The 27,738-nt window shown below is 39.9% G+C and overlaps 1 protein-coding gene across 34 annotated transcripts in view; it reads left to right on the plus strand.

Annotated features, from left to right (window-relative positions):
- MEF2C (myocyte enhancer factor 2C) overlaps nucleotides 1-27,738 on the plus strand; it is a 178,705-nt gene that overhangs the window by 65,368 nt on the left and 85,599 nt on the right. For 20 of the 34 annotated variants that reach the window (XM_083465372.1, XM_083465393.1, XM_083465381.1 and 17 more), the window contains one exon: nucleotides 14,412-14,608. In XM_083465372.1, the coding sequence (XP_083321498.1) occupies nucleotides 14,555-14,608 (54 nt within the window). In that variant the 5' untranslated portion in view covers nucleotides 14,412-14,554. Of the gene's footprint in view, nucleotides 1-12,134; nucleotides 12,470-14,411; nucleotides 14,609-27,738 lie in introns of those variants that run through there. The other 14 variants (XM_083465371.1, XM_083465382.1, XM_083465379.1 and 11 more) reach the window with 4 other exon arrangements.

Here is a 27,738-nt window from a genome sequence, read left to right on the forward strand (position 1 = left end):
GTTGTAACAGTTCATGGTCGGAACTGTAAACTCATGGCACTCTGTTCCTCGCTAGGAGCTACTGTGACTGCCCTACTCATTCACAAGCACCATCATTGCTTGATGGGTCATGTCAACACAGTTTGGAGAATTGTGAATCATGACATATATTTAACTATGATCAGATTCCCAGCCCACATCTGTCATAAGTAAACTTTCTTAGTCTTAAATCCAGTAAGTTTTCAGTAGTATTTGCATTCAGGTGGCAAAATTGACTATTTTAAAGCAAAAACAAAACATCAGCCCATTCTTCCCTAATCTGGTGCTCTCCAGATCTTTTGGACTACAGTACCCATAATCCCTGACTGTTGGCCATACTGGTTGGACTTGATGAGAGTTGCAATTGGAAACATCTGGAGGACACCAGGTTGGTGACGGTCACATTAGAGTCATCTCACAGTAGTGTAGGAATCTGGATTCCTGAGGTTTGGGGTGCACAGTTTAGCTGGATTTTGGATTGCAGTCCTGAAGCACGTGTGTTTGTAAAAATGAGAATGGACTGTACTTCGACCTGACAAGCCAAAATGTATCACTGAAGGCTCCCCTAACTCAGGGGATGGTCTGTATTTTCAGATGCCCTTAATACAAAATAGCAGCTGTGGTGTTAGCAAGTCTTGCTACTATTCTAACTACCAATGGTAACTCCAAAAAGAAATACTACAATTTCTCTTCTGTTTTTAAACCCTAGTATCCATTATCAGTTGAAATACTAAAAGACTAATGTTTATTTCTTAAAATACAGAATATTGGATTTGTCTTGGCTCTTCAATCATATATTAGCAGTTCTGGAGCATCCCCCTCCCTGGCGTATGTTAATTGGTTGTTTTCTTTGACAAATTATGGGCTCTTTCTTTGATGAGGCTCAGTTGCAATCATGCTGGAGTCAAAGATGTAAAGTTTCCAGTCTCTGCTTGCATCTCGAACCACTACAAACATCTGCATGTTACTGCAGTGCTGAGTAATGGTGAGATTTGTGTTGGTCTGATTTCCCTAGAGATTCCTCCCCCTCCCCCTGGATATTTTCTGCTCTGTGTACTCAATCTGTTACAGGGTTTGTCCTTCATAGCAGAAGCGTGCCCTAAAATTACCATCTTTTCCTATTACTAGAACACAGTCAGAAAAAGTATACAAAAATAATGCATTTGGATCAGGCCTGACAACTATGACCCATGAAGCCAAAGGCAGTTCACTGACTACTGCTTGGGGCTTCAGAAGTTGCCCGATTTTTCTGCATGCCTTGAAGGAATATCTCACAACTGGACACTCCCCTCCAATATTGAACTCAATGGTATTTACTTGTGAGAAAATATGCTTCATACTGCACTGTTAGACTCCCTTTTAGTCTACTGATGTACTGTTAAATAAGAGGCACACACCATCAAGAACTTAAGCAGAATCTAGAGTGCAACTTGGAAGTCCCTTCTCTATTAGATTCTTCTTGCAACTAGGAACTAATTTAATTGGTTGTTTTAATGATTTCCAAGGTGAAGCCACCCTGTGCTCCAGTTCAGAGGGAGAGCCAGGGTACAAATCTATCCAATTAATAAATAATACTGTGGAGAACCTGAACTTTATGATGACTCCATTTCTCCCTTTCTTCATAAAGAAAAATCTAAAATTACAACAGAGTAAATTTGATACTTCAGATGAATTCTGTGATACTGTAAAGTTGACTTCATGAAATATAAATCACCTTTGGATTCTCTTGACTGTTCTCCCTTCTTTTGCTTCCTCTGGAGAGAACAAGCAAACTCCTCTCTTACACGACCACTTGACAGACACTGGCTTTCTTTTGGTTGTGTCTGAGGCATGTGTTTTCAAAATAAGGAATTGACTAACATTTCAGAATTCAGTTAGTTTCCGTGGAAAGCATGTCTCCTTCATCTCACCCCTCCTTTATCTGAGGTGCATTTGGCATCCTGCATCTTGTCCTCACAGAGGCCAGTCGGGGCCTGTAGGAAACCCATGAACAGGACAACAATACTGTCCCCGCCTGCAATTACCAGGAACTGGCATTCAAAAACTCACTGCCTCAGATAGCAGAGGTAGAACATCACCACCCTCATAGCTGGTAGCCAGCAGCCTTATCCTTCATGAACTTGACTTCTTTTAAAGCCGTACAAATTGCTGGCCATGATGTTTACATATTCTGAGAGAGAATTCTATACTTTACGTATGTGCTATGTGAAGAAGTACTGTCTTTTGTCTGTCTTGAGTCTTCCAACATTCATTGGATGGTCCCCCGTTCTAGTATATGAAAGACCTGCTCTACAATTGTGCCAGTTTGTGGAGCTCTCTGCCTCAGGTGATCCATCTGACTCTCACCTTATGTTTTTGCCTCTCTTTTAAGATCTTTGGGCAGTTGATAACTTGGCTAAGCAAATAATTATTTTAAATACTCTCTTTGTTTTTAATTGTTGCAGAAGTTCTTTTGATCATGTGATGCTGAACTATTTTTAAAAATTGATTTTGAACCACTTTGGGTGGCAAGGCAATATATGAATCTTCTTTTTTAAAATAAAATAAAAATACAAGCATACAATAATTGTGGATTGTGTATAAGACTCCTAGTTGGACATCCATTATTTCTACTTAAGCAGTAGCTAAGTAAGAATGGTTTTGCTATATTTTATTGCCTATGACCTTGAAGATTGGTTAACAATCCTTAGCTAGATGAACCATTGGTTTAAACTCGGAATAAAACTCAGTGGTAGAAAAAGCATACGTTTGCAAAGGAAAATGTATCTTTTTTTTTATTTCATTGTGAAAACATGCTAGTCTCAAAAGACACTTGAGTGGAGTGGATCTTCACAGTGAAAAAAGAAAGAAAAGAGAGACGTTTTTCTTTGCAACCTTGTACTTTTTCTATCACTAGATGAAAGTCTGTTTTGCACTATCTGGTCCTTTGTTATCTCTTTCAGTTCTGAAAGCCATTGTGTTTGACTATATCATTCCTGCAACACGGGGAACATCAAATAGAAAACACTTTCCCCACCAGCCAGCAGTATTAATCGTTGTAAAGAAATATAGCAGATATTCTTTCAGCTGCCATTTTTAATGTCGCATCTTGATGAGACTGTTTGAATAATTCTCCTATCTTTAATGAGCCATTGATTAAAAATATGGCAATGTACTTTATGTGTTATCGTTGACAGCTGCACTGTCTGTAGTGACTGTCATACTGAATATATGTATATGGAAATGTAAGAAGTCATGTTTTTAAGAGCAATACAACATATGTAGGGGTAGTATCTTTCATGGTCTGCTTCTGCAGAAGAACAAAATGTTGGAAATAAATCACTCTCTGAAGTATTCCTTAATATTTGGGTTAGCAACATGAAGCTGAACTAATCCCCCTGTTCCATATCTGTCTGATGAAAAGTTATGTGTACCTTGAAAAATCCTCATCCCACCACCAAACATACACATATACACTAGGACTAGGAAGCACAGGATCTGATGTCTGTATGTACCACTGTGTAAAAAAACCCCACACAGTTGTAATCTTCTTTTCCTCTGAACAATGAGGTGGTTGATTTCCGTCATGACAGCATGTGTCTACATGGAGCGAAGACAAGATGTTAGTGGCCTTAAACATGCTCTATGCTAATTAAAATAAGATAATATCAAAAAATTATCATTTTTATTCTGGGGATCCAGTCTTATGGCATGCCATAACCCAAGGAAGAACAGTGATAGCCTCTTTTAACATTAGCAGTTTAAATGAACAAAGAAGGGCATAATTTATATCGCAATAATTGTAGCACAAGGTCATGTGCCTGCGCTTTGGCCTCCAGAAAATGACTAGAGATAAATCTCTGCTGTTTGTTCTTCAAAGCAGAAGATGGAGGGTAGATTCCCAGGCAGGTGTTAGCAGTTTAGATTAAGATGAGCCAGATGTGTCTAGAAACTACTTTTAAGTCTCCAGAGAATGGTTTTCATTCATTCATTTCCCTGGAGACTTCCCAATCAAGGAGCTCCAAATCCTGAGGCTACCTGCATTTCAAGTGAGGCACAGCAATGTCCCTCCAAAGCTTTGTACATGAACATGTGTGAAAAAATTAGAGCAGAAAATTAAATATGTGTTCTCATCATCCCTTCCAAGTGCACTTTCCATGTGTCTTTAATTCCTGTACCCCACAAAGAGTAAATCATTTGTTCCAGTCTTCAGCTAGTTTTGCCCCCAAACCAACAGAGGGTTGCTAATCATGAATAGCTGCTATGCTATTTAATAATAATAATAATAATAATAATAATAATAATAATAGCTACGTGCCCTGGTGTGAACAGACATTTGATCTCCAGAAATGAGCAGGAAGGGTATGGCGATAAATATGATTGCCTGCTAATTCCTACAAATCGTTGCTAAAGACGTAGAAGCAAGAACCAGTTCAGAAGCTGACAATTCCAATGGTTACAGACTCCAAATGTGGGGTGGTGTCCAACTAACATGTTCCATCACTGCAAGCATTTCTGATTGCACAACAGGACTCACCCCCTAACCCCTCCACTTTCCTTTTGCATGGGCTGCAGCTCTTATAAGTCACAGTCATGGCCAGAAGTGGTTCACCAGGCAGGATGGAGCTGTCACACTAGTTTCCTAGCAGGTGGGGTGCTGTTGTTTACTGGGAGCGGGTGGGTAGGTTGGCACAGTCCAGACACCCTAGCAGAGCCAATTGAGCACTCCTGCTGGTGTGCTTGCACTGCACTGACTACCCTGCCATCTCCCCCCATCCCCTCTCCCTTCCGTTCAGCAAGAGCAACACACCTGGCTGAGAAGCTAGCTCCACCTGGCAAGCCGCTTCTGGTTGTGGGAAGAGTAAGATATCATTTAGAATAGTTTATGAAATATAAATAATGGGTTAGATCCAGATTACGTAAATTATGCTTTAGTCTCCTTGAAATAACTGGAACAAGCTATTACAACACAATAGCCTTCCACTAGAATATAGATCTTTCTTTTCTCCTTTCTTAAAAAAAAATACAGTTCAGGACTTATATTCACAAAACTAAATTAAAAATAGGAAATGATATCAAGAGAAAGAAAGTATCAAAAATAAGGGGCGCCAATAAACTCAAACACAATTTGGTATGTTGGCTCTTCTCAGGTATTTATCCATTTCCATCATTTTCAAAGCATAATTGTTTAGATCATGTAAAGCACAAATTAGTCAGCCTCACTTTCTCATACACACACACACACACACACACACAGTCACTTTATTATAAAAGGTTCATTAGAAGAGAGGGAATGTTTGCAGAAGACCTCGTCCATTACTTGGGTATGTCTGAGCTACAAATTGATACGTTGTATCATGAATTAGGACTCACAATAGCCTTCAATTGCATTTGATCAGGGGAGCTTAATTGGCATTAAGAAAATAGACCAAAGTAAAGAGAGATGTACAAGTGAGATGATTCGTCACTTTATTGGATTTCAAGACCCTGTGAGCCATGAATCTTAATTGGGGCCAGTTGGGATCATTTAATAATTGCTGTCAGAAGATCAGATTTAATTCTCTTTATAAAAATACCACAGTGGGATGGAGTTAAGCAAATTGTCATTCAAGGTTTCAAATGAACAAAGCTTTAATTAGGTTGATTAGCCTACTGTAAGGAAGAGGAAAGATACAGACAATTGATGAATCTACTATAGGCCATATGTGGGCCATATATGACAGAATTATCAAATACCTTTATTTCAGTTTGGTATATGTTATTTATCAATATTTATTAATATGCTACATTTCAAGAGTAGCTTCCAAGGCTGTTTATTTCTGTATTTATTTTGTTTGCTTACTTAAATCCATTGTTTTGCATGTATGTTAACTTTTACATACTATTAAAGTTATTGGAGATTTTCTGGAAATTAATCACTTATAGCACACATTTACTACAAAGTAAAATGGGGCTGACTGCAACCTTACCTGAGATTAACCCATTTTACTAAATATGATTTTCCCCCTGCGTAGATATGCATAGAATTGCATTGCAAAAATTGAAGTATTCAATGTTTTGTCATAATGGCATCTTCTATGTTTTCTGGCCACAGCAGAATGAAATATTATACATTTTTATACTAATGTTCATTCTATAAATATGTATCTGTGTGATGTGCTTAATAATGACTAGTCTATTTGTGCCAATAGAAAGTCTTCCTGTTATATTCCTTCAATGGTCCCTCTAACCTTGGGGCTGTGGAAACTCGGTGTTCTCAATTGCAGAAACTTTGGTGGACTCCATCTCTTCTAAATGTAGAAGCTGTCAGACCTGGGGGGTAGTGTGAGCTCACATGTACATTGTTTGTGCGAATGCTACATCAAAAAGAATTAGCACAGGTGTAAACAGCAGTCCAAGTTCAGTGGGGAATGTCCAACATGATCCACACTCTAAAAATGTAGAGGATACCCATTTTGCCCTGCTTTGTCTGTGAAGTGTGCAGTTCCTATGCAAATTTATCCAGAAGTAAGCCTCAATTGTGGGACGCGGGTGGCGCTGTGGGTTAAACCACAGAGCCTAGGACTTGCCAATCAGAAGGTCACGGTTTGAATCCCCGCGGCGGGGTGAGCTCCCGTTGATTGGTCCCTGCTCCTGCCAACCTAGCAGTTCGAAAGCACGTCAAAAGTGCAAGTAGATAAATAGGAACCGCTCCAGCGGGAAGGTAAATGGCGTTTCCGTGCGCTGTTCTGGTTCGCCAGAAGTGGATTAGTCATGCTGGCCACATGACCCAGAAGCTGTATACCGGCTCCCTCGGCCAATAAAGCGAGATGAGCACCACAACCCCAGAGTAGGTCACAACTGGACCTAATGGTCAGGGGTCCCTTTACCTTTTAAGCCTCAATTGGGGGATTAGACAAGCACATGGAAGACAAAGCTCTCTGTGGCTACTAGTCATAGTGGCCAGAGGCTGCTTCCAGGAAGAGCAGCACAGTGGCGTAGCGTGGGGGGTGCAGGGGAGGCCGGCCACACCGGGCATAACATCTGGGGGTTAGGGTTAGGGGGCGCAAATCCATGGGTTAGGGGGCGCAAATCCATGGGTTAGGGGGCGCAAATTACTTGCCTTGCCCCGGTGCTGACAACCCACGCTACGCCACTGGAGCAGCAGGATGCCTGTGAATACGAGGTGCTGGAGAACAAGAAGGAGTGAGGGCCATTCAGTGCTATTTTTCTAGAACTCAGTGCCAGAATTCACCATGAACGCCTCCCTTGTTCTTTCATAATGGCAATAGCACCCATCTGAGAGGTGCCAGAACTGAGTTCCAGTGAGTTCTGGGAGAAAAAAACACCTGGGTCCATTGCCCTTGTGTCCCTCCTTGGGCTTTCTGTAGGGAACAGGATCTGGACTATATAGATCTTTGACCTGCCCCTGCATCAATCCTTTTACATTCTTATTTTAGTAGAATATACTCCCACCAAGTAGGCTTAGGATTGCAGCTGTAGTTGCTACCCTCTACTATTTCATTCTCTGTGTAGCTCCATGGAGCAGAGAGGAATAGGCTGGAAATAGATTCAGAATTTTGCTGGATCTCGAAAGTTCTCACACTGGAAAGCATTCCACTGCAACTGGGTGTGGCTCCCATACGTGTTAGTGAATGGTGATTTTTTCCCCCTCACAGGTTGCAGCTTTTAATATTATTTTGTCACTCTGTATACTAACAGGTTACAAAGAGCCATTTCTGAGAAAACATAATGCACACTGAAGGCCACGAGAAAGATTAGCTAATGTACCTTCCAATTGATTTTGTTTATTTTTTTTCCGGCTTACTCATTATGACAATAATAAAATGAAAAATATCGACAATAATCCTGAAGTGGAAAAAGAAAGTCTTTCCCCCACTGAAACAGAGATTGTTAAGTGAACGGGTATTTGGTTACTAAAAGCTAAAAAAAAAAAAATTATCAGCATGACAGCAATATTTCACCTATGTAAATGAAGTGTATTTGTATTTTTGTGTCAAATTGATACTGACCTTCAAGGAGAAACCCTGCCAAACTATACATCCATCCAACTGCAGTTATGGACAATGTCAAAGTATCTCCTGTTTGTATGTACACTCCTATAAGTGTCTCTGCATGGTTGTTCATATCTGTCTCGAGAGACAATAGAGTCTGCCTCTGTGGGTGAAATCAAACGCCTGCATTTGCAGCATTGAAGTGACCTCTGCGGAGCACAAGTCTAGGCAATGTGTTGGAGGTCCTGGGCTGCCCATATGGCAAGGAACAACCCTGGAAGATGAGCCTGCTGTGAAAGTCTAGAGTAATTTCAGGCTTTGATTATTCAGGATATAATCAGATCCGTGTCTCTTTTGCTAGCAGCCTACATCAGTGTTTGTCCTTATTGATGATCAGACACACTATTTTGTTTATAAAATAATTTCTATAAATGAATAAAATTTACGTCTTTTGGCAATGCGATATGGAAAGATGAAATAGGCCTTTGCCAGAAGGAATACAGTTTTACTATGTAATAAACCTCATCTGTAATCCATAGAAGAATCTATAAAAGCAAACACACGCAAAAGCTTTATAACAAGTTGAAATCATCATCTTCGTCATTTAATATTTAGAGTGTTATTGGATGCTGTAGATAAAATCAAATAAGTACTTGCCCACCAAAGTCTAACCCAAATTTGTAGTTTATACTCAGGGCTGGCCCTACCATTAGCCAAGGGAGGTGGGTGCCTCAGCTGGCTCAAATTGTGGGATGGTGAACAGAAGCAGTTGGAGAACAATATTGTGTGTCTGTGACACATGGTTTGTCCTGCACTCTCTAAGATAGCCTGCTGCCTTCAGTTGCACTGGAAGACAGGGTCCCATCATCAGCTTTGAAGTAGAATTCAGTTATTGCCACTTTGATCAGTTTTTGTACTTGGAATGGGAGAAGGGAGGCATCTTGATTTTTTTGCCTCAAGCAGCAAATCATCTGGGGCAAACCGTGTTTATGCTTGTAGGCAAGGTTACAGCTTCTGTATGACTTCAGTGTTTGTGCTAAACTTCCTGTTGTAAAATGCATGCTCTCCTGAGATGAATTTAGCAGATTAGAATGAAATCCCTTGCACATCTTTTAATGTGGCAGACCAGTCATAAGATCAAAACACATAAATGTAGGTTATGTTAAATTTCTGAACTGGAATGTTTGAGACAGATGTTTGAAATCTTCGGATGACTCAGATTCACTTTATTTATTTCTTTTAAAAATAATGGCTTTCTGCCCAAATTAGATTACTGCATATAGTGGAGCACGCTGTTCGTGTGTTACAGATCTAGTGCAGCAGTAATGACATCTAGTGTATAACTGTATAATGAAAAAGTTGTTTTAAAAGGGCCAGATTCTGGTTATATCCTTGTGTGATTGGTGCCAGGGGAAATGGATTTGGCAACGTCTGTACTGACCCATGCCAGCCTCTATATATTTAACAGCAGCATACAGATCATGTCCCATAATATTTTCTCGTTGGTGGTGCTGGCTGGACTGGATGTAAGTATTCCAGGTTCAGATTCCTACTTAGCTGTGTGTAAAACTCTTGGTGGCTTTGAGCAAATCTCTGTCTCGTTCAGCCTGATTTATCTCACAGTGTTATTTTGAGGTGAAAGCTATGATCTTATACATTGTTATTACTAGGGAGTAGGTTGCATTGGAAACTGTGGGGTTTATTTCAGAATCAACAGGAATAGGATGGACAGAATATATGTGTAACAATATGTGTTATGGCCCGCATCAAATCATAGATTAGCATGAATTTAGGATACCCAGCACTCATATACAAACACTGCATCTGCAGTTCTTCAATGTTGGGCTGCGCCATGACCTGCGGTCGTTCATGGTCCTATAAGGCAGAACAGTTGAAGCTTTCTTTGTATAATATTAACTAGACTTTTCTGTGCCCATTGTCATATTGCTGCTCTCTTTCTGGCATCAGTTGGGCTTTCTCTCTTAGTGTCAAATGTACAGGCTGTGCTTTTTGAAGGAATAGAAGCAAAGCCCCTTGTTCATCTTTGAAAACAGAACAGATTTTTATTTTTATTTACAGGGCAATCTGATAGATGTTTACTCAGAGGCAAGTTTACTTGAAGTCAAGGGGGCCTGGGCATAGGATTGCAGTCCTATTCACACTTACTTGGGAGTAAGTCCTAGTGGGAATTACTTCTGAGTAGACCTATCTATAGGACTGCGCTGTCAATTTCTGCCCATGACACAAGCTTGAGGGTTCTTTTGTTTTTGTTTCAAATGTAAGAACTGTTACATTTGAATGTAAGAATATGTACAGCCCAGGCAAAATGGGGGGGGGCTGCTATTTTTGGGACACTTTTTGCATTTTCTAACAAAGCTTCCATCACCATTAAATAAGTTTTCCCTCTGGCTACCACTTTGTTTATAAATTGGATGTATTGAGAGTCCTCCGTTTTGCTGCTGCTTCTTGCCCCTTGGGTGACTTGTTCAAAGGGACCTCTGTCTGGGGTGTTATGCAGCCGAGCAGATTCAGAAAGTTCTGTTCGCAGGAGGAAGTAAAGAGTTTTGGTTCCCATTTTGCACTTCTGGAACAGTTTAAGGAAGGAAGCACCTTTACACCTTTTATTGTTCGTGGTTGCTGACATCATCTCCTTCCCTGACCACTCAGTGCGTGTTTCCTGCTATTCTGTCAAGATTCTTCTGTGTTAGTGAGCGGGAGGGAGAGAGAAGGAGAGAGAGGGGGAAAATGTGTGAGAGAGGGAGTGAAGAATGGCTGTCTGCAGTGCTGCATCTGCCCACTGGAACTCAAATCACTCTTCCCTCAACTATCTGTGCCTTTGGCAATCGTAGAGCGAACAGAAGCCCGCCAAACTGAAGTTCCTCTTTTTAGTAAACAGTCTGATTTTATTTTATCTTTACAAAAGTATTTGGGTTTCCAAAAAGGGGGAAATGCTGAAGGCTGTGATTTTGAAGAATGTTAATATCTGAATAATGAAACATCGACATTTTTTAAAATGATGCATTTGTTTACATATAACTCTGTCATTAGCCTGGAAGGTTTATTTAATGTGGACACTATTTTGACAGGGCTTCTGGAATAATTTTAACTTGCCATATAGCTAGTTTTGCCTAGTGCACTTTTTTATTTTAAAATGCAGTCTGAGGGTTTATGAAGCACTGCAATTTTTCTAACACTTGTAGTGTACGTACCTTGAGATAACACCCTTTGCAACTCAAAGCATCTTTTCCAAGTTCCAAGGGCAGGTGGTAAGGAATTCTGGATCGCCTTCACTCTTGGCACAGATCTTTAAAAATATTTTAAGGTTTATGGCTTTTTTATTTGTCCCATGATGTATTTTAATTACTTTTCTATGTACTTTGCTATATGGTTGGGAGTCTTGCCCGTACGTATAAAATAAGATGGATCCTATATTCATGCAGTTTTGCAAAAATGTATGTGCGTGTTTGTGTGTGGTGTTAATAAAATAATGCATGTTAAAGAGAGAAATCGTGAAAAAGACAAAATAATATGGTTTTGACATTAAGCTGGATAGTGTGCGGGGGTATCCTAACAACAATTTTTTAGTCAAAGCAGTAGCACTAGACTGCAACTTCCCTAGCTATAGAACTGCAGTATTTCTGGTGGTGTGGGCTTACATACACGCATAAGCATGTATATACGGATTAAAACAGTTGACACATTGTTTCTTGTTCCTCAGCCTATATATATATGAGAAACAACAACATAATAATTGGACTCAATGCTTCCTTTTTAAGCCATACAGGCTTCTTTTCCCCACCTCAATCTCCCGCCTCACCACTTGTCAACAGATTGTTGCTGCAAATGGGAACAATGATTCAAATTCATCTCATAACTTACAATGATGTACATTTGGAGTTCTTTCGATGTACCCGGTGAGCTTGCCCTAGATTTACGTCTGCTGAATCCAAGAAGTGTTTGTGGAACTATTTGGAGAATATTTTTATGTAGTTGTGGAATGCTTAATGTTCCTGACACCGGGCTGTTTATAATCTTCTTCTTCTTCTTCTGAAAGCTCAGTATGAAATGTGGAACTGCTAGTTGTGTGGGAGGGACTCACCATGTTGTTACTTCACCAGGGGCTCTGCATCCTTGTCCTAACAGACGAGAGTGTCAGCATTTTGTGATCTCTCCCCCGCCCCCCTCCTCTTTCTCATTCGGCTCCAGCAGCTCGATCTGTAAAGCAGTGCTCCTCTTGGCTAACCCCGTGTCACCACTTCTCTAATCTGTCCACTCTGACCTTCCACCCTCAACAAAGCGACAGCTTAGGCAGGCATAGGACTGTAAGCCGATAGTGCCTTGGGCTCCACGTGAATGAAAGGAAGGGAAATTGTTCCATATGCATTTGCTGTGGATTAGTCTATTGGCTTACTGTTGTGGAGAAAGCCTGTTAGACTTCCTGCACGTACATGGGAATTACCTGGCTTTTTATATCAGAGGTAAGCTTGACTGTTGGGGTTGGAGAGATGCGGCGGGGGGAGAGAAACTCCCAAGGAAGCAGTCCAGCTGAGAGAAGTTGAAAAACATTCAAAATGAACTTATTGTCCTAGTCACCAGTGAATGTCAGAGAATGCAGCTTTTCCAAAACATGCTTAGATTGTATTTAAAGTGTTTTAGAAAAAGAAAAAGAATCTACTACAATTGAGCGTATGCACTCTTTCTGTGTTTCAAGAGTAATGAAAGCAGGTAGGGTTGTTTTGTCAACTCAGACTGCATAAAAGTGAGTTCATTAACTATTTTAAATGCCTAAAACTGCAGAAATGATGGGAGTTGATAGTTTCGTTTCTCTGCTATACTGTAAAGTAATGATACTAGCACTGGATTCCTTAAGACTTGGTGGTACAGTGTAAAAACTAACTTATGGTGTATAAGATTTGGAGTTTGTGACTGAGTAATAGCCTTCTAATTTTTTTTCTTAAGAGCCCAGAACACAGAATAGCTGTAAAATAAACTGACGGAAACAAAATGAGCACAAAACTGAAAATTTGAGAAAGCTTTTCCGATCTGAATTTTCAGGCCAGAGCTTCAGAATAGTGTTACATACTGTACCTTTGGGGATAATTTAACAGGTTGGCTATAGGAAAGCCAGTCTACAGTTGAGATTGCACTGTCATATTTTAATAATCTTGTGAATTAAGAAATCATTTTATTGGAACACAGTGGTGGTGGTGGTGGGGAATTAGGCACTAATAAATATAAATGCAATTTTCGATTTCTCTCTATGTGTGCTAAAATTTGTATTTTAGCCTATGTATGTCTACTCAGTAGTGAGTCCTATTGAGTTAAATGGGAGCTACACTTGGGTGAGTGTGTATAGGATTGCAGTCTCAGTAGACATACATAATAAACATTAGTGTTTGCTATGTGCTACAGGGAGATATTTGATTTTATCCACATAACTGTCATACAGCTTTCGCTTGTGACCTTTTGCTTATTTTTCCAGCTTTTGATTTGCTTTTTATGTAATGTTTTGCAACAGTTTTGAATGAATCCTCTGGTTTATTTTTTGTGTGGAAGAATATTAGGAACACATTGTCATGTGTTTATGAGCTTTCTTTTGCAGTTATGACTCTTTATGATGTGATTAGTTTTTTGCCCTTATGTGTGAAGGAATGGTAGATGTGTGGATTATATTAACAACTGCACCAATTATTACACTTATTGTAGGTGGAAATATATACAAATATATTTAGTCTGTAAAAAAAAGCAAAAGCTCACTTTTCAATATGATAGAGCTAAAGGGGTATTTTTATCTTGAACTATTTCATCTGCAGTCATTCTCTTTCTTTTAAAAAATGGAATATAAGGTTAAAGGATTTAGATTTGGCTGACATTTCTCATATATCAAATAGTACTTTAATAATGGTCTAGCCTAGTTTGCATAATAAGAAACATTATCACCTCTTCTGTTTTCCTTCAAAAGTGAATTAGCTTGATTACTTAGCTTGCACAGGTATGGAAAGGTTCATTAACTCCCTGATTTAGGTAATTTTTCATATTTCCAAGGAAGTCTTACAGAATAGAGAAAATTTGCATCTATGAGAAGTATGAGTGCATGCACTTTAATTGTTTTAGTGATGTCTTAAAAGCTTCAGCGCTTATAACCAGAGCCTAAGATGTATGTTCCCCACTGAAAGAGCATCTCTTACTTCTGAATAACTGTCTGTAGGATTGAGGTGCCATAGCTAAAAAACAAAACAAAAATCCAGTTTAGCGCAATTACTAATAATAATGCCTAATCATTTCTGACTTTATTGCTTATTTAGCAGTTCTGCATTCAAAACCACACTTAAGCCAGTTGGTAAGATATCACAGTAGCATCGTTCTATAAAGATTATGTCCAAATAACTCCCTAACACTTCATTTCTTTTGTGTACTTAGCAGGAACGGATGCAGGGGTCTGTGAATTGAATCGCGTAAGTGCTGAAGAAGGATTCTTGGTTTGAGGAAACAGGAAAGAGGAAGGAAAGATAAGAAGAAAATACACGAGTGTAGGAACGAACGAGAGAAGAAAAACGGGGACTATGGGGAGAAAAAAGATTCAGATCACAAGGATTATGGATGAACGTAACAGGCAGGTAGGTTGCAAAATAATCCTCTTTGCACTTCACAGTCACATCATGGCATAAGTCAGATCTGTGCTTTGGGGTTAATTTTTTAAAGGGCTCGAAAACATCACAACTGCATCATATATCTGACATTTACAGTAATATTCACATGCTATTGTCTGTGAAGCTTCAATATTTTTATGCATATTGTTGCATGTTATACACTTTAAAAAAACATTCTCTAGTTTTAATATAATGCAAGATCCTTCTGTTGAGGATATATCACTGTGACACCTCAATTGTTGTGTAAGATCAGCTCCTTTCTATCAATTGCAAACTACTATAATTCCAAAACTAACTTTGCTTAGATTGAGACTGTTGCCAATTGCAATTTCAATATTTATTTTATAAACCAGAAAAGCTCAAGGCGGTATGTTGTGGACCTGATCAAGCAAATTTTATTATTTTTCTTTGTTTCCCCCCTGTCAAAAATCTGTCATGGACTAGGGTTTTTAGTCATAAAATTTTCAGGCAGAATTTCAGTCCTGAAATACTACCAATAAATCTGACACCTATATGACAACCATAAAATTGAATTAAGACTTTAAGAAAAGTTTGTTACTTCCCTTTTAAACCAGAGTCAACCTTATAGTAGAAAGGTGTTTGCTTAGACAATCCAATGTACAGAGCAAGAAAAGTACAGAAATAACAACAACAACAAGAAGAAAAGCGAGACAAGCAAACAAGCAAATAACATTGTAGCTTCTTACCTATTCAAGAAGTGGTTTGTTCATGTGTGTTATAATTATTTTTACTCTATCCAAACCTTCCCACAATATTATAGGATAGGTCATGATAACTGCATGTTAAACCGTTCTTTTATAGTGCAGATGTCGCCGTAAAACACACTCATACTTTACTGTTAAGGCTTTAAAAGGCTCTGATCCAGAGAAAACTGTGGGTAACAAGGTGTTGCTGACTACCAGCAACAGGCAGGTAATAGCTATATGAATTATCCCTGAGGGATGCACATTCCCCTTTTTATTATAAAACTGATGAGAAGACGTCCTCCCATCTGCTCTGTGCAGTGCTGATGTCTATGTGCATTTCGATGCACATCCAATCTGTGCCAGCTGTGTGCTGAGCGCTGTATGCAGAGTTCTCACTGGAAGCCGTGTGTAGAGTCCCACATCCCAGCTATCTGTGTTGGGGCTCCTTGCATCTTTCACCTTGTTGTGTTCTTAGATTTCAATCCAACAAGGGCAACTTGTGTAGCTGGAAGCCAGCCTGCATGCATGGCCCTCTGCTAGCTGATGAGCCACGTGCCCCTTGTAGAAAGAACCCAACATAGAAATAATTTATTGTTCTAATTTTCAAGCAAGCCTTGTATGAAATTTAAAACGCTGCAGTGCAGGCATAACTTGCCCTCTTCGTGGCAGAAAATCAAGTTTCAAATAAAGCAAACAATGATAATATTTATGATTGATGCATTCTGAGTTTTCCCTGTAGGTTACTTGTTGCCCTGGGCCAAGCCAGAAAGCAATAATTCTGTCAATACCAAGCCACCATATTTGCTTTAATTGTTTATAGCTTATAATTTAAATTAAAAATGGAATAGTGAGCAGCATTAAGCATTTAGACATCAGTTGTTTTGTCCATGAGCATATTGCCAGTTTGTGTAAAAAAAAAAAAGCCTAAATTAAATTAAATTAAATTAATTGTTGAGGGGATTAATATTTGGCAAAAAAGAAGCTTATTTTGATTTTTACTATTTAAAATATGGACAATAGTTCGGAAGCTATTATTTTATTCAAGTGTTACTTTATCAAGAAATAGAACACTCTTACTTCCCAGAATATAAAGGTCCATTGGCCTGTTAATCACCTTTCCGCCAAAGTTTGGCACAATCATTTAACTCATTCATATTGAATCAATGGGTTCGGGCATGATTTCTGTTTATGGAATTGGCTTTCCAAAGCAGTTAGATTTGCACAACGTATTGCACGAGACTAAGTTAACCACCCTTTAGTCCCATTAAAATCAATGGGGCTAAGGGCTTGTCCACACTTTCGCTTGCCCTGCCACTTTTCTCTGGGGAAGCATGCTACTTGCATCTGAATCTGAGCAAACTTCAATCAGGTTTTCCATGAACTGACGTTTGCCCTGGTTCAGCAGTAAAGAGCTGGTTTTCCCGGGGAAAGCGGTGGGGCAAACAGAGAATCCTTCTGACTTGTTCATAGAAAGCACAGGGCAAGTGGAAAACCTCTCGGACCAATGGATGAGCTTTTAGTCATGACTAGCTTGTTTCATTTTAACTAACTTCCTCAGGATCATACCCACAGTTGGTCATTTTAGATTGTACAGTTTTAGGATCTACGTGTTTGATCTGTAGACTGTAGACAGTAAGATACAGTTAGAAGTCTTGAAATGAACTACAATATAACCTTACTCTTTGGGCACTATACGGGAAAGTTTCACATTCTTTACAGAAGAAGAGCACCAGGAAGGATTGCAAGCGTAAGAGGAAGGGCAAATGGCCACGTCCTCAACATAGAAAGCGTCCTCATACCAAATTCACCCACCTAACTGAATGGCAGGTTTTCAGAGAACGGACATTCCCAGTCATATCTGGAGATGCTAGGAGTTGAATCTTGGGCCTTCCGCATGCAAAAGAGATGTTCTACAACTGCGCTATGTCACTCTTCACTTACTGTGAGAAGAATATACAGAAGACACGATTCATTCAAAGCTAAGCATAAGTCCTGGTCACTTCCATGGTGAATTTCAGAAAGACTTGTTTTTTTCTCTTGAAATCAACGAGGCTTGAACTTTGCATCCATAATGGCTCACTGAATGTGCTCTAGATTTCAATGATTTAGTAGAGAGAGTGAAAATCCTGACCTGGAAGACATCAGGATTTGTCTTTCCTCTTATGCTAGCCCTGCAGTTGCAAGATGAACTCAAGAAGCCGATTTACAATTACGGCATTAAACTATGCTTGCCATTTTCCCTTTGTGACTGCATGTCACACATTCAAGGTTGTGTTCTCAATCTTCCCTCTCTACAACTTAACAATGTTAGAATTGTTTGACTAGTTTTAAAATAGAAGCTGAGATTCTCAAGACCTCAGGTGTATTTAAAGAACCCTAAAATCATATGCTGTGGCAGATTTTTAGTAATGCTAAAAATAATCTAGTGTGATTTGATAGTTCACTGAAGTAAAATTTGCAGGGTTCTGCAACCCTTGCTTTTGAGTATACCTGTGTTTCGAAGTAACACTGATTTGAATCCAGCTATGTAATACTCAGAACTCACTGAAATTGATGGACTTAGCTTTGAAATTAGTTGAATGCAACCCACAAAACTTGCTATTGTTTTAAGCTTATTTTTGCCAGAAGGTGTAGAAGGGGATGCCCAGGTAAGGAGTGTAATATGTGAAATGTAAAGACAGATCAAAGATATCCAACTCTGTATTTTTCTCCACAGTACACTAATGTAGGGGCAACGGGTAAGAAATAAATTTAATCCCATTTGCATTTATAGGCAAATATACCTAGTCTGCATTTTCCAAAACAATATGAGAACTGAAACACAGCCATCCTTTGAAATTCACACTCCTCCAGTTCATCGCAGTTCTCCAGCCAAGTAATGTGTACAAAGATGCCAACATTTGTAAAAACAACCTACAGAGATGCATCGTATCAGGGAGAATTGCTTGCAAAAAATGTATATAGTAAGCAAAACTGCATTAAAAATTGGCTCTTAAAATAAATGTACACTAAAATATCAATGTATTTTCACTTTTTAAAAAAATCAGAAAATGACCTGGAAATGTAGAGAAAAATGAGCAGGAACAGAAAGAAAGAGAAATTTTCTGATTCACTCATCCCTATTAGGAGCTAGAAGAAGCTTCTGGGAGGTGGGGGACTGGCAGATAGGAAGGAGAGTTTAAGCTAGTCCAACCCTTTGCAATACATGAATCTCAGCTAAATCAAACATAACAAATGGCCATCCAACCTCTGCTTAAAAACCTCCAAGGAATGAGAGCCCACCACCTTCCAAGGGAGTCCATTCCACAGCTGAACAGCTTCTACCATGAGAAAGTTATTTCTGATGTTCAGTTGGAATCTTCCTTTCTTGTAACTTGAATCCATTGGTTCAGGTCCTACCCTCTGGAGTGGAAGAAACAAGCTTGTTCCATCCTCCATGTCACAGTCCTTTAGCTATTTGAAGATGGCTATCATATCTCGTCTTTTTCAGGCTAAACATACCCAACTCCCTCAACTGTTCCTCATAAGACTTGGTTTCCTTAATCATCTTGGTCCCCTCCTTGTTTGCAAGTGAGAAGTGGCATAATATCCAGGAAAACAAAGATTTGGCCTATTGTCCTATTCACACTGACCTGGGAATAAGTGTTACAGAACTGAGTAGGATTTATATCTAAGTAGGCATGCATAAGATGGCACTGTTAGACTTCTTCTGGCTCACAACACAGAGAAGGAGATTGTCTTTTCCATACATTTCACCCTTAATATAATTTTATTCCTTCACAATGAAGATACTGTTTCTTTTTGTATATTCCTGCTTTGTGTAGCTAAGCACAGGAGTACAAAGTTGCACGAAACTGTTTAAAATCACAAAATTAAAAATACAATACAATAAAGTTTCGTGCAACTTTGTTTTTGCTGTTAGGAAGGGAAACATGTAACAGAAATATATCAACTGGAGCAAGACTTGTGAGTTAAAATACAATCAGTAGATATTTAGAATATTTTTCTCAGAAGAGTTACCTTAACTCATTTAATGTAGCTTGAGCTTTCATGGGGAAGAGATTTTCAACACTGCAGTGAAACATTGACCCCAAAACAAAATCCTACAACAAACTCTGCTGCCAACTCTTTCCACACATATAGGACTGAATGATATAAATTACAGTATTGCGTAGTTATACTACCCCTGCAGTGTTTTTAGTTGATTGGCAAAGCAATTCTATGGTGGGGTGACAGGAGATCCAAAACGGAGTCCTGCCAGGTTGCAGAGAGGGGTTGACAGCTATATGTTACCCTTTCCACCTTTCCCCCTCCCATTGACTCAAATGGAGGGGATTTAATTTGGCAGCTCCAGTGCTAGTATAGCTTTGAGCTGATTTTGGCACTATATCAGGGGAACCAAAGGGACTTAGAAATCTGCAGATCTTTGGTTTCCCCCTGACCACTTCTCTACAATACTCCATTTCTGTGACGGTGGTGGGTCTTTACACGGCTGCATCAGGAAGGCCTCTAGTGATGGACCTCTCTCTCCACCTGTAGAAAAAAAAAGTTCTGCAGCAGCCTCTGGCTATTAAAACCCCCTTACTGACTGAAAATATGGCCTTATGAATCAGGCAGCAGAGTCCCGTCCCCCTGAGCATTATTTTTTATTACAGGAAGATCAAAAACATAGTGGGTGGCAGCCATCTTCTTGACTGAGATGTTGCCCCAGCTCTCCTGCACGTATTAGAATGCTCTTCAAATATGGCGTCTGTTGTGACACACATGGGCATCATCTAAAAATAAAGAAGGGGAACTGTTTTTTTCCTATTTTTTTTATTCATAGGGAACCAAGATGTGATACATGAGTTAAACAATTAAAAGTCATGTGAAGAAGATACCTTTAATTGGGCCACAGCCTTAGTTCATATATGTACACCTTTTCCATCGCCTACCATCAGTGTCCTTCTGTGGTTTGAATGTGGTGAACATTCAACATGTCCTTTTAAAAATTGTATTTATGAATGGACTGGACATTAGAAATGGACAAGAGAAACTTGTGAGGGCGGGATTTAGTCTTCCGTGGCATTCCATTTGTGACCTATACTTCAGGGGGGAGTTTAAGAGACAGATAAAGTATGCTGAATGAATTCATCTGTTAATGAATTAACAGATCTGACACACTTTCTTCTGGTTTGAATCATCAACTCAATAGGCTAGGTCACTACAAACAGAAATGATCTCATGTATGCTGTGTCATGCAAATTGAGCACAAGCCTTCAAGTGTTTGCGGGGAAGGCAGAATCCATCTTCATCTATGGGCTTCTTAACTGAATGTCATTTATGTTGATTTGATAGATGGTGTCTCTGCTTCAATTGTGTGCTCATTTTTAATTCCAGTTTACAAGCATGTGTGCACACACAGCCCATCTTTTTCACTGTCTGCTTCATGCATTAAATGAAATCTTCCCTATGAAAGCTAACGCCACAGTTCATACTCCAAGTCATAAAAATATGAACTAAGCATTGATTCCTATAAGCATGCATTCTTGCTATTATTTGTACCAAGACTTATTTTCTTCCTGATAGCTGTGAACAAAATGTTCTATTTTAAGAACAAATTCCATTTCTTTCTCAAAGTAGAAAACAATGTTTGCTTCTTCAGCCTAAGGACATATTTTATTCCAATTAATTACGTTGGGAATCACACATAATCACACCTGAAGTCATGTTTAGTTTTATTGTCGGGGATCCCAGTTTGATTTTTTTTTTAATGCTCCTATAACTCAAAGTATTATTCATGATAGAGAGTGTGTGTGTGTGTGTGTGTGTGATGAAACAGATTTTGAAGGCAATTTATAAACAGATTATGAACATCGTGGCTCTATGCTGTTTGTGCAGTACTACTAAACTATATTGGAGCACAATTTAGATGAACTAGCTTCAAATGCTATATTTAGATCTCATTGCTTTTAATTGTTAGTATTATCAAGTAGACAAAGTAAAAAGCAAGCCAAGTCAGTGAGTTGTCACAGACACAGGCAAAAGAAATGATCACTTCTAAAATTCATTTGGAAGGCCCTGAGGGAGTAAGAGCTGGAGGTGGGAAGCAAAACTAAAGTCATTGTGTGGAGGAAGAAGTTGCACTCTTCCTGTTTTGACAGGAAATGGAGACAAATGTGCTTCCTGACCATTTGCTCAGTAGGGAATGAAATATTCTCTGACCTTTACCTCATGAACATTTTAGCTTTGTTTTAACTAGTAAACATGTTTTCACCACAAACATTTATTTGTATTTGCCAAAATGTAATATACGGCTGAAATGACACCCTCATTGCTTATAAGGGTTGGTGTGCAGCATACAAACTCATTTGCAGTGTGTGTGTAATGTTAAGCCGGGTGAATTCTATTGCAAATGAAATGTTCTCCTTAGAACTTTATAACATACAGTTCTCCAAGGTGCAATTTCAAACCCCACAAGATTCACGATTCATGTTCAATTCGGTATCTCTTTTGACCACCTAACTTTTCATGCATGTATGATTGCCAGTTGCCAGCATGTGTTGGTATGAGACAGCATGAGGAAAGGAAAGCAACTCGGAGTCCTTCCATCTTGCAGTGCATAACCACAAAATGCAGCTGCTATTCTGGCTTATGCTCATGGGGTAGAAGAGAGGAGAGAGAGAGAGAGAGAGAGAGAGAGAGAGAGAGAGAGAGAGAAAGAAAGAAAGAAAGAAAGAAAGAAAGAAAGAAAGAAAGAAAGAAAGAAAGAATTGTTTTAGAATATGGGAGAACAAGAGATATGAAATACTTCTAAACCTTTTAAATTCTGGATTCCTAAAACACCTGTTAATTAACATACCTGTGAACTATCTCTCTTCCTGTTACTCTTGAAGGCAAGTGTCATAACAGAGATCAGCAATCCTGTATTTGAAAACTTAGGACATGTACTGGTTGTTGTTTTTGTTTTTTTACTAGATAGAGGGTCAATTTGAACAGTTTGGTTAACTCCATGCTCCATTATTAGTTTGCTACTATTCTAATGAGACAGAAAGAGAGAAGACCTTTTCTATGATGTTCTAGACTGTTCTGCTTTATCACATCCTGTCTACAGTGTTAGAAACTGAGATATGAAAGCTAGGAGCTAAACAGCACCTTAAACCTAGGTTATGGGTGCCACAATGGAATGTCTAGGTGCACGTTTTTAATAACACAAATACAAAGCTGAAAATGAATGAACTTCAGCTTAAATCCTATGTTCATTTTTCACATGGTCTAGTATGAAGACTGCAAAAACAAAAACAAAGCCATGCTTCCCCTGCCCACCTCCTTAATATTCTTATGTGGGTCCCTCAAAATGCTGTCTTTCTGTAAGGCCAACTGAGAGGCAGAATCTATCAGCTTGCTTGTTGCTGCAATGATCTCCTGGAAGTTGAGCAGACAGGAATTTCTCCTCCCACACCCTCAGCACCAGCAGTGGCAGTTTTAATCTGAAATCTTAGGCTCAGTACTGCGCCCAGAGCTCTGAAATTGCTCTCGCTAATGAAATTCCCAGTTGCAAAATGCGCCTAGAACAATGGGAGTTTTGAACGCTGCCTGTGTAATCCATTGCGCAGTTGAACTGGCATACAGTATTTACCGTATTTTTCGCTCTATAAGACGCACCATACCACAAGACGCACCTAGTTTTTGGAGGAGGAAAACAAGAAAAAAAATATTCTGAATCTCAGAAGCCAGAACAGCAAGAGGGATCGCTGCGCAGTGAAAGCAGCAATCCCTCTTGCTGTTCTGGCTTCTGGGATAGCTGCCCAGCCTGCATTCGCTCCATAAGATGCACACACATTTCCCCTTACTTTTTAGGAGGGAAAAGGTGAGTCTTATACAGCAAAAGATACGGTAGTTCTGAGTCCATTCATTTCCGTTGAAGTCAGTGACACTAAATCAGTGTACATCTTAATACTTAGCAAACTTGTCAATTGGCTGCTTGCAAGGTGGGGTACGTGTGCAATATATTACAGCCACAGCTTTACAGCATCTCTCAGGCAGCTAGGGATCAGCAATCTATGCTTGTGCTGGTGACAATGGTTCTCTTCGCAGCCTGTCTTGTCCCTGTGAATTATCCAGAAGGATTATAAGAACATGGCAGCAGGCTGATGAAGTGTGCCTGGCTGCTCTTTTTAAAGATCCTTTCATTTAATGGGTCCTGCCCAGTCGTTACACAAAGGAGGATTTGTCAGGGGGGAATCCTTCAATGATGCTTCGGCCCATCACTGCTGTGGAGTGTAACCATAAAGCTGGTAGAAAAGGAGCCTTTGTTAAATCATGATTTGAAAACACAGACACACACACAAGGAGATGCAAACTTGGGAATCTCATTACTGCAGAAAGTCATGTACAGCTTTTTATGAAAGCTAATTGTGCTTAACTGCTTTGGATGCTTTTTTAGCAAACACATGCAAAAATGTGATATTCTGGAGTAAAGAGACTTTCTGGCTTTGGTGGGGAAATATATAGAAATAGATAAGGAATGGAAAAAGGAAGTGTTGTTGAACAACAGTAAAGAATTGGATCCAGAATGGATTAGTCACACTTGGGGCTTGTTGAAATCTATGTGAAAAGTTAGTCATCCTGGATTAATCTTAAATCCTGCTGATTGTCATGGGAATGAAATGCAAATAACTCAGCCTGCAATCCTAATTCCACTTACCTGAGAGTAAGCCCCATTGAATCTAGCAGGAATTGTAGACATGGTTAGGACTGCGCTGTTAGTCCAGATCCAGTGCAGCATGGCAAGCAATGTTAAACTGTCCCTTCAAAGTCTTTTGTAATCCTTATAAAATTATTTTAAAGCAAAGAAGCTTTATTTAAATATGCAAAGTATTTAGCAGACATAATTCCTACCTACACATCGTACGCTTATGTCTCTATAGAAATGCCATGGTATAATGGCTCTAGTTTGTAGAGTGAAAAAGGATTTAAAAGGTCACAGTGAGTCCCTTCTCCCTCCACACACTTGGTGGACATCAGCACTGTTATTATGGGATGGTCAAAATTATTCTGCCAGCTTACTAAAGGGAGAGACAGGAATAGTCCGGGGAGTGGGGGCAGAGGAGGGGCAATGACGACAACAACAACTGCACCCTGTATCATTCCCTATCACCACAAGAGCAGATGACAAAGTGGGTAGATTTGTGGCTTTTACCTTTCACCAGTAATTTTTGCTCCTACACGGAGCCAATTAAAGCTAGGAGTGGCACGGTATGTCATCTGTAATTTTAGATAAACATAAACAATGGCCAAGTGCTGTTCCTTTTTTGCTACCACAAATTGTTGGGGTGGCTTCTAGGTGGAAGAAGTCAAATTTGTTATGTTTTACAAAGTTATATGTGAGGGGGGCCTGCCTGCAAAACAGGGAAGCTTCATTCACTACAAAGCAAAATGCTACTTGATCTCTGCCTGCAATTACCGTACGCATAGGATCATATTGCAGTTTGTGTACAGATTTATATTTCAACAAGTTCTAGTCCTGTTCACTTTCACTAGGGCCATCTTCCACTGGTGCTATTTCAAGGACCCATCTTCCACCAGTGCTATTTAAGGACTAAGGACTAAGGACTCATTCATGGCCACTTGAGCCCATGCTTGCCTGTGCTGTTTTTCACTGATGCAGCCCAAGGTTGAGCCAGGAACTTGAAAGCTGCACACCATGTGTAAAGTGAAGACAGACTGGCTTTTTGCATGTCATCCCAACTGCTCAAAAAGCTAGGGTGGTTTGTCTGTGATCAACTTAGATTGTAGCAGGCCAGCAGCATGAATGAGAATGAACTTTTAAAAACCACAAGCTCAGATGGTCATGTGAATGCTCCGTAGTGTTGTTGTTTTCAGGGGGTGCAGCTGGCAATATATCCTTAGTGTGGTTCCCCTCTCTTATCATGTTCCCTTCTTCTTAGTGGGACTCCTCAGCTTCGTTGTCCATATCTTCAGCTCCTTCTTGCCATTGCTTTGCCTTGCTCTCTAGCTAGAGAGCCCCAGTGAGCAAGCTGCTGTCCTCCCCATTGCTTTCATCATTTACTTGCTTACACTTTCCGAGTCAGAGAAATAGGGTTAATGTATCAGGAACCCTGCAGAAGAAAGAAAAATAAGTCAAGGGTAGAAGAGAGAGGATTTGATGAAGGCAAGTTGCAGGTAGAGGTAATTTTAGTGCGCGTGCGTGCACACACACACACACACACACACACACACACAGTGGCTTCGTAGCTACAAATTCCCCTTTCTGAAGTTGCCTTTTAAAAAAGGATGTTGGGGATTTACTTCAGTTGGTTTTGTGCCATTTCAGTAGCATTATTAGAAGACCGAGGGTGTTTTCAACTATCTACAGCCGGCCGGATGCAGTGATGTCTTATAACCAATGACTGTCATGTGAATTCCTTTTGCGTGTTTTGAGTGTTAGTGAGCTGTGAAGTTTTAGTTGTCTTTTCTATTTTGTCATGCCTGGTGGCAGAGTAAGGAGGGACTCAGTTGAAACTTAGTGACGTGTGATATACTTGGAGGTTGCCTAGCACCTGCTTTGCTCTCCAAGTAAGAGCTGGTTTACAAGTTCCTTTATTCATGTGTAGCAGATTTCCACCCGATGATTATCCTCACCATTGCTGTGTCCTCACCATTGTTGCTACTCGGATCCTCTGGAATGCATGGGGAGTTTTTATGCCAGTACCAGATGTTCTTAGCAGCATCTGTTGCTTGTGCAGAAAGACTCCACAAAATCCTGATGATCCGTGCGGCAAACCACACTAGACAATACAACCCTTGTTATGGCAGTCAACACGGGGAAGCCTTGAGCATAATGTAATGTGTAGACTGATATTCATTCTGAGTGGTAGAATAACGAAGTGCTCTATGAGAATACTTTTAATTTGAAATTCATCTTTAGGAACATTGGAAGTAGTATTGAACCATGTCGGAGCATTGGCCTATCTTGCTCCCTGGGGATTCAGCAGATCTATCTGGAGATACAGGGAACTGAATTTGAGACATTCTGTGTTCAAAGCAGATCCTTCTACTCAAGTTGCTTCTACAGGGTAACCTACAGGCCTGGACAGCTTCAAAATTTTCTTCAGTATCTGAGCCCATGTTAGTTGTGTGTGTTTTCTTGGCAGCATTGACATTCTTCCAGGAAGACCAGTGCTCACAGTGGAAGTGAAGGGCACTTTTGGAAGGCCTGATTAAGTGCACTGGAATGTTCTGGAGCACAGGAGATGTTGCAGCAGAATGGTGCTTCAGGAAGAGTGGCCAGAATTTGGGTTGCTAATTGAGGGAGACTGAAAAGTGGATTAGCGAATAGAAAACATGAAGTAAGCAGAAATAGTTGACTAAAGCAAGAAGCAATAGAAATGATATAGGGCTGTTGGTCAGTGGTAGAAATTTTGCAGAATGTTCCAGGTTCAGCCTCCTGTATCTCCAGGAAGACTGAGAGATAACCGTGTCTGAAATCCTGCACAGCTGGTGCCAGTCAGTGTAGACAATGTCAAGCTACATAGGCTGATTCAGTATAAGGCTATGTTCTCATACTGGTGAAAGTTGGATGGTTCTTGAAGCTCTGAGCCATTCTGGGACTGTACTGGGCCCAGTCATACCAAAATGGGATAAGGTATACTTAAATGAAGACTTGACATTCCACAAGTGCAGCATCTCCCATTATTTTGCAGTGATGGGGGAACTGTTTTGCTTCATACCCTAATTGCATCTTCTATCCATGATTCAATCACAAAGGGGGGGGGGGGCAAAAGCGAGAGAGACAGGCAGAGGAACCACTTACAGGACCGCAAACCCAAGCATGCAGGCAAACAGGAAAGTGAACACACTCATTCTGACATGGGTGCATAGACAAAAATACCCCTATCAGTTTTTCAAATCCCAAGAAATGATACACACCCACAATGTAGCAAAATCAAACTTGAGCCTGACCTTTTTTAAACTTTCCTTGCAGTTGCCTCAGTTCTGGCTCTCTGCAAAAAAAGAAGGCACAAGCATGTTAACTTATTTCTCATGGGTCTTCTGGGTAAGAACTTAGGCAATTTTTTTGTTACAATCAGACCCTTCTCCCTGTCATATTCTTCAACTCTCAGTACCTTTTGACTCTGTATGGAAGTGGCATAATAGAGGAATAATCAACAACACTTGGAAATAGGGAAATAACTTGCACCAGAGATGGAAATCAGGAAAAGTAGTTGCTTCTCCAGAGTAGGAACTGGGTCCTACTTTTGAGGCTCCATGCTCTGCCTTCAGAATCTCAGACGACCTGGCTACCCTCCTGGCTAAACTGTTTTCTGAAGATCAGATTGCACTACCTTGCCTGTAGACGCTCTTCAGATATTTAGAGAGCTTCTTTGTGGATGCCCTTACGAAGAGTCT

The sequence above is a fragment of the Podarcis liolepis genome (assembly GCF_965112155.1).
Source record: "Podarcis liolepis genome assembly, chromosome: 11".
Lineage (NCBI taxonomy): Eukaryota > Metazoa > Chordata > Lepidosauria > Squamata > Lacertidae > Podarcis > Podarcis liolepis.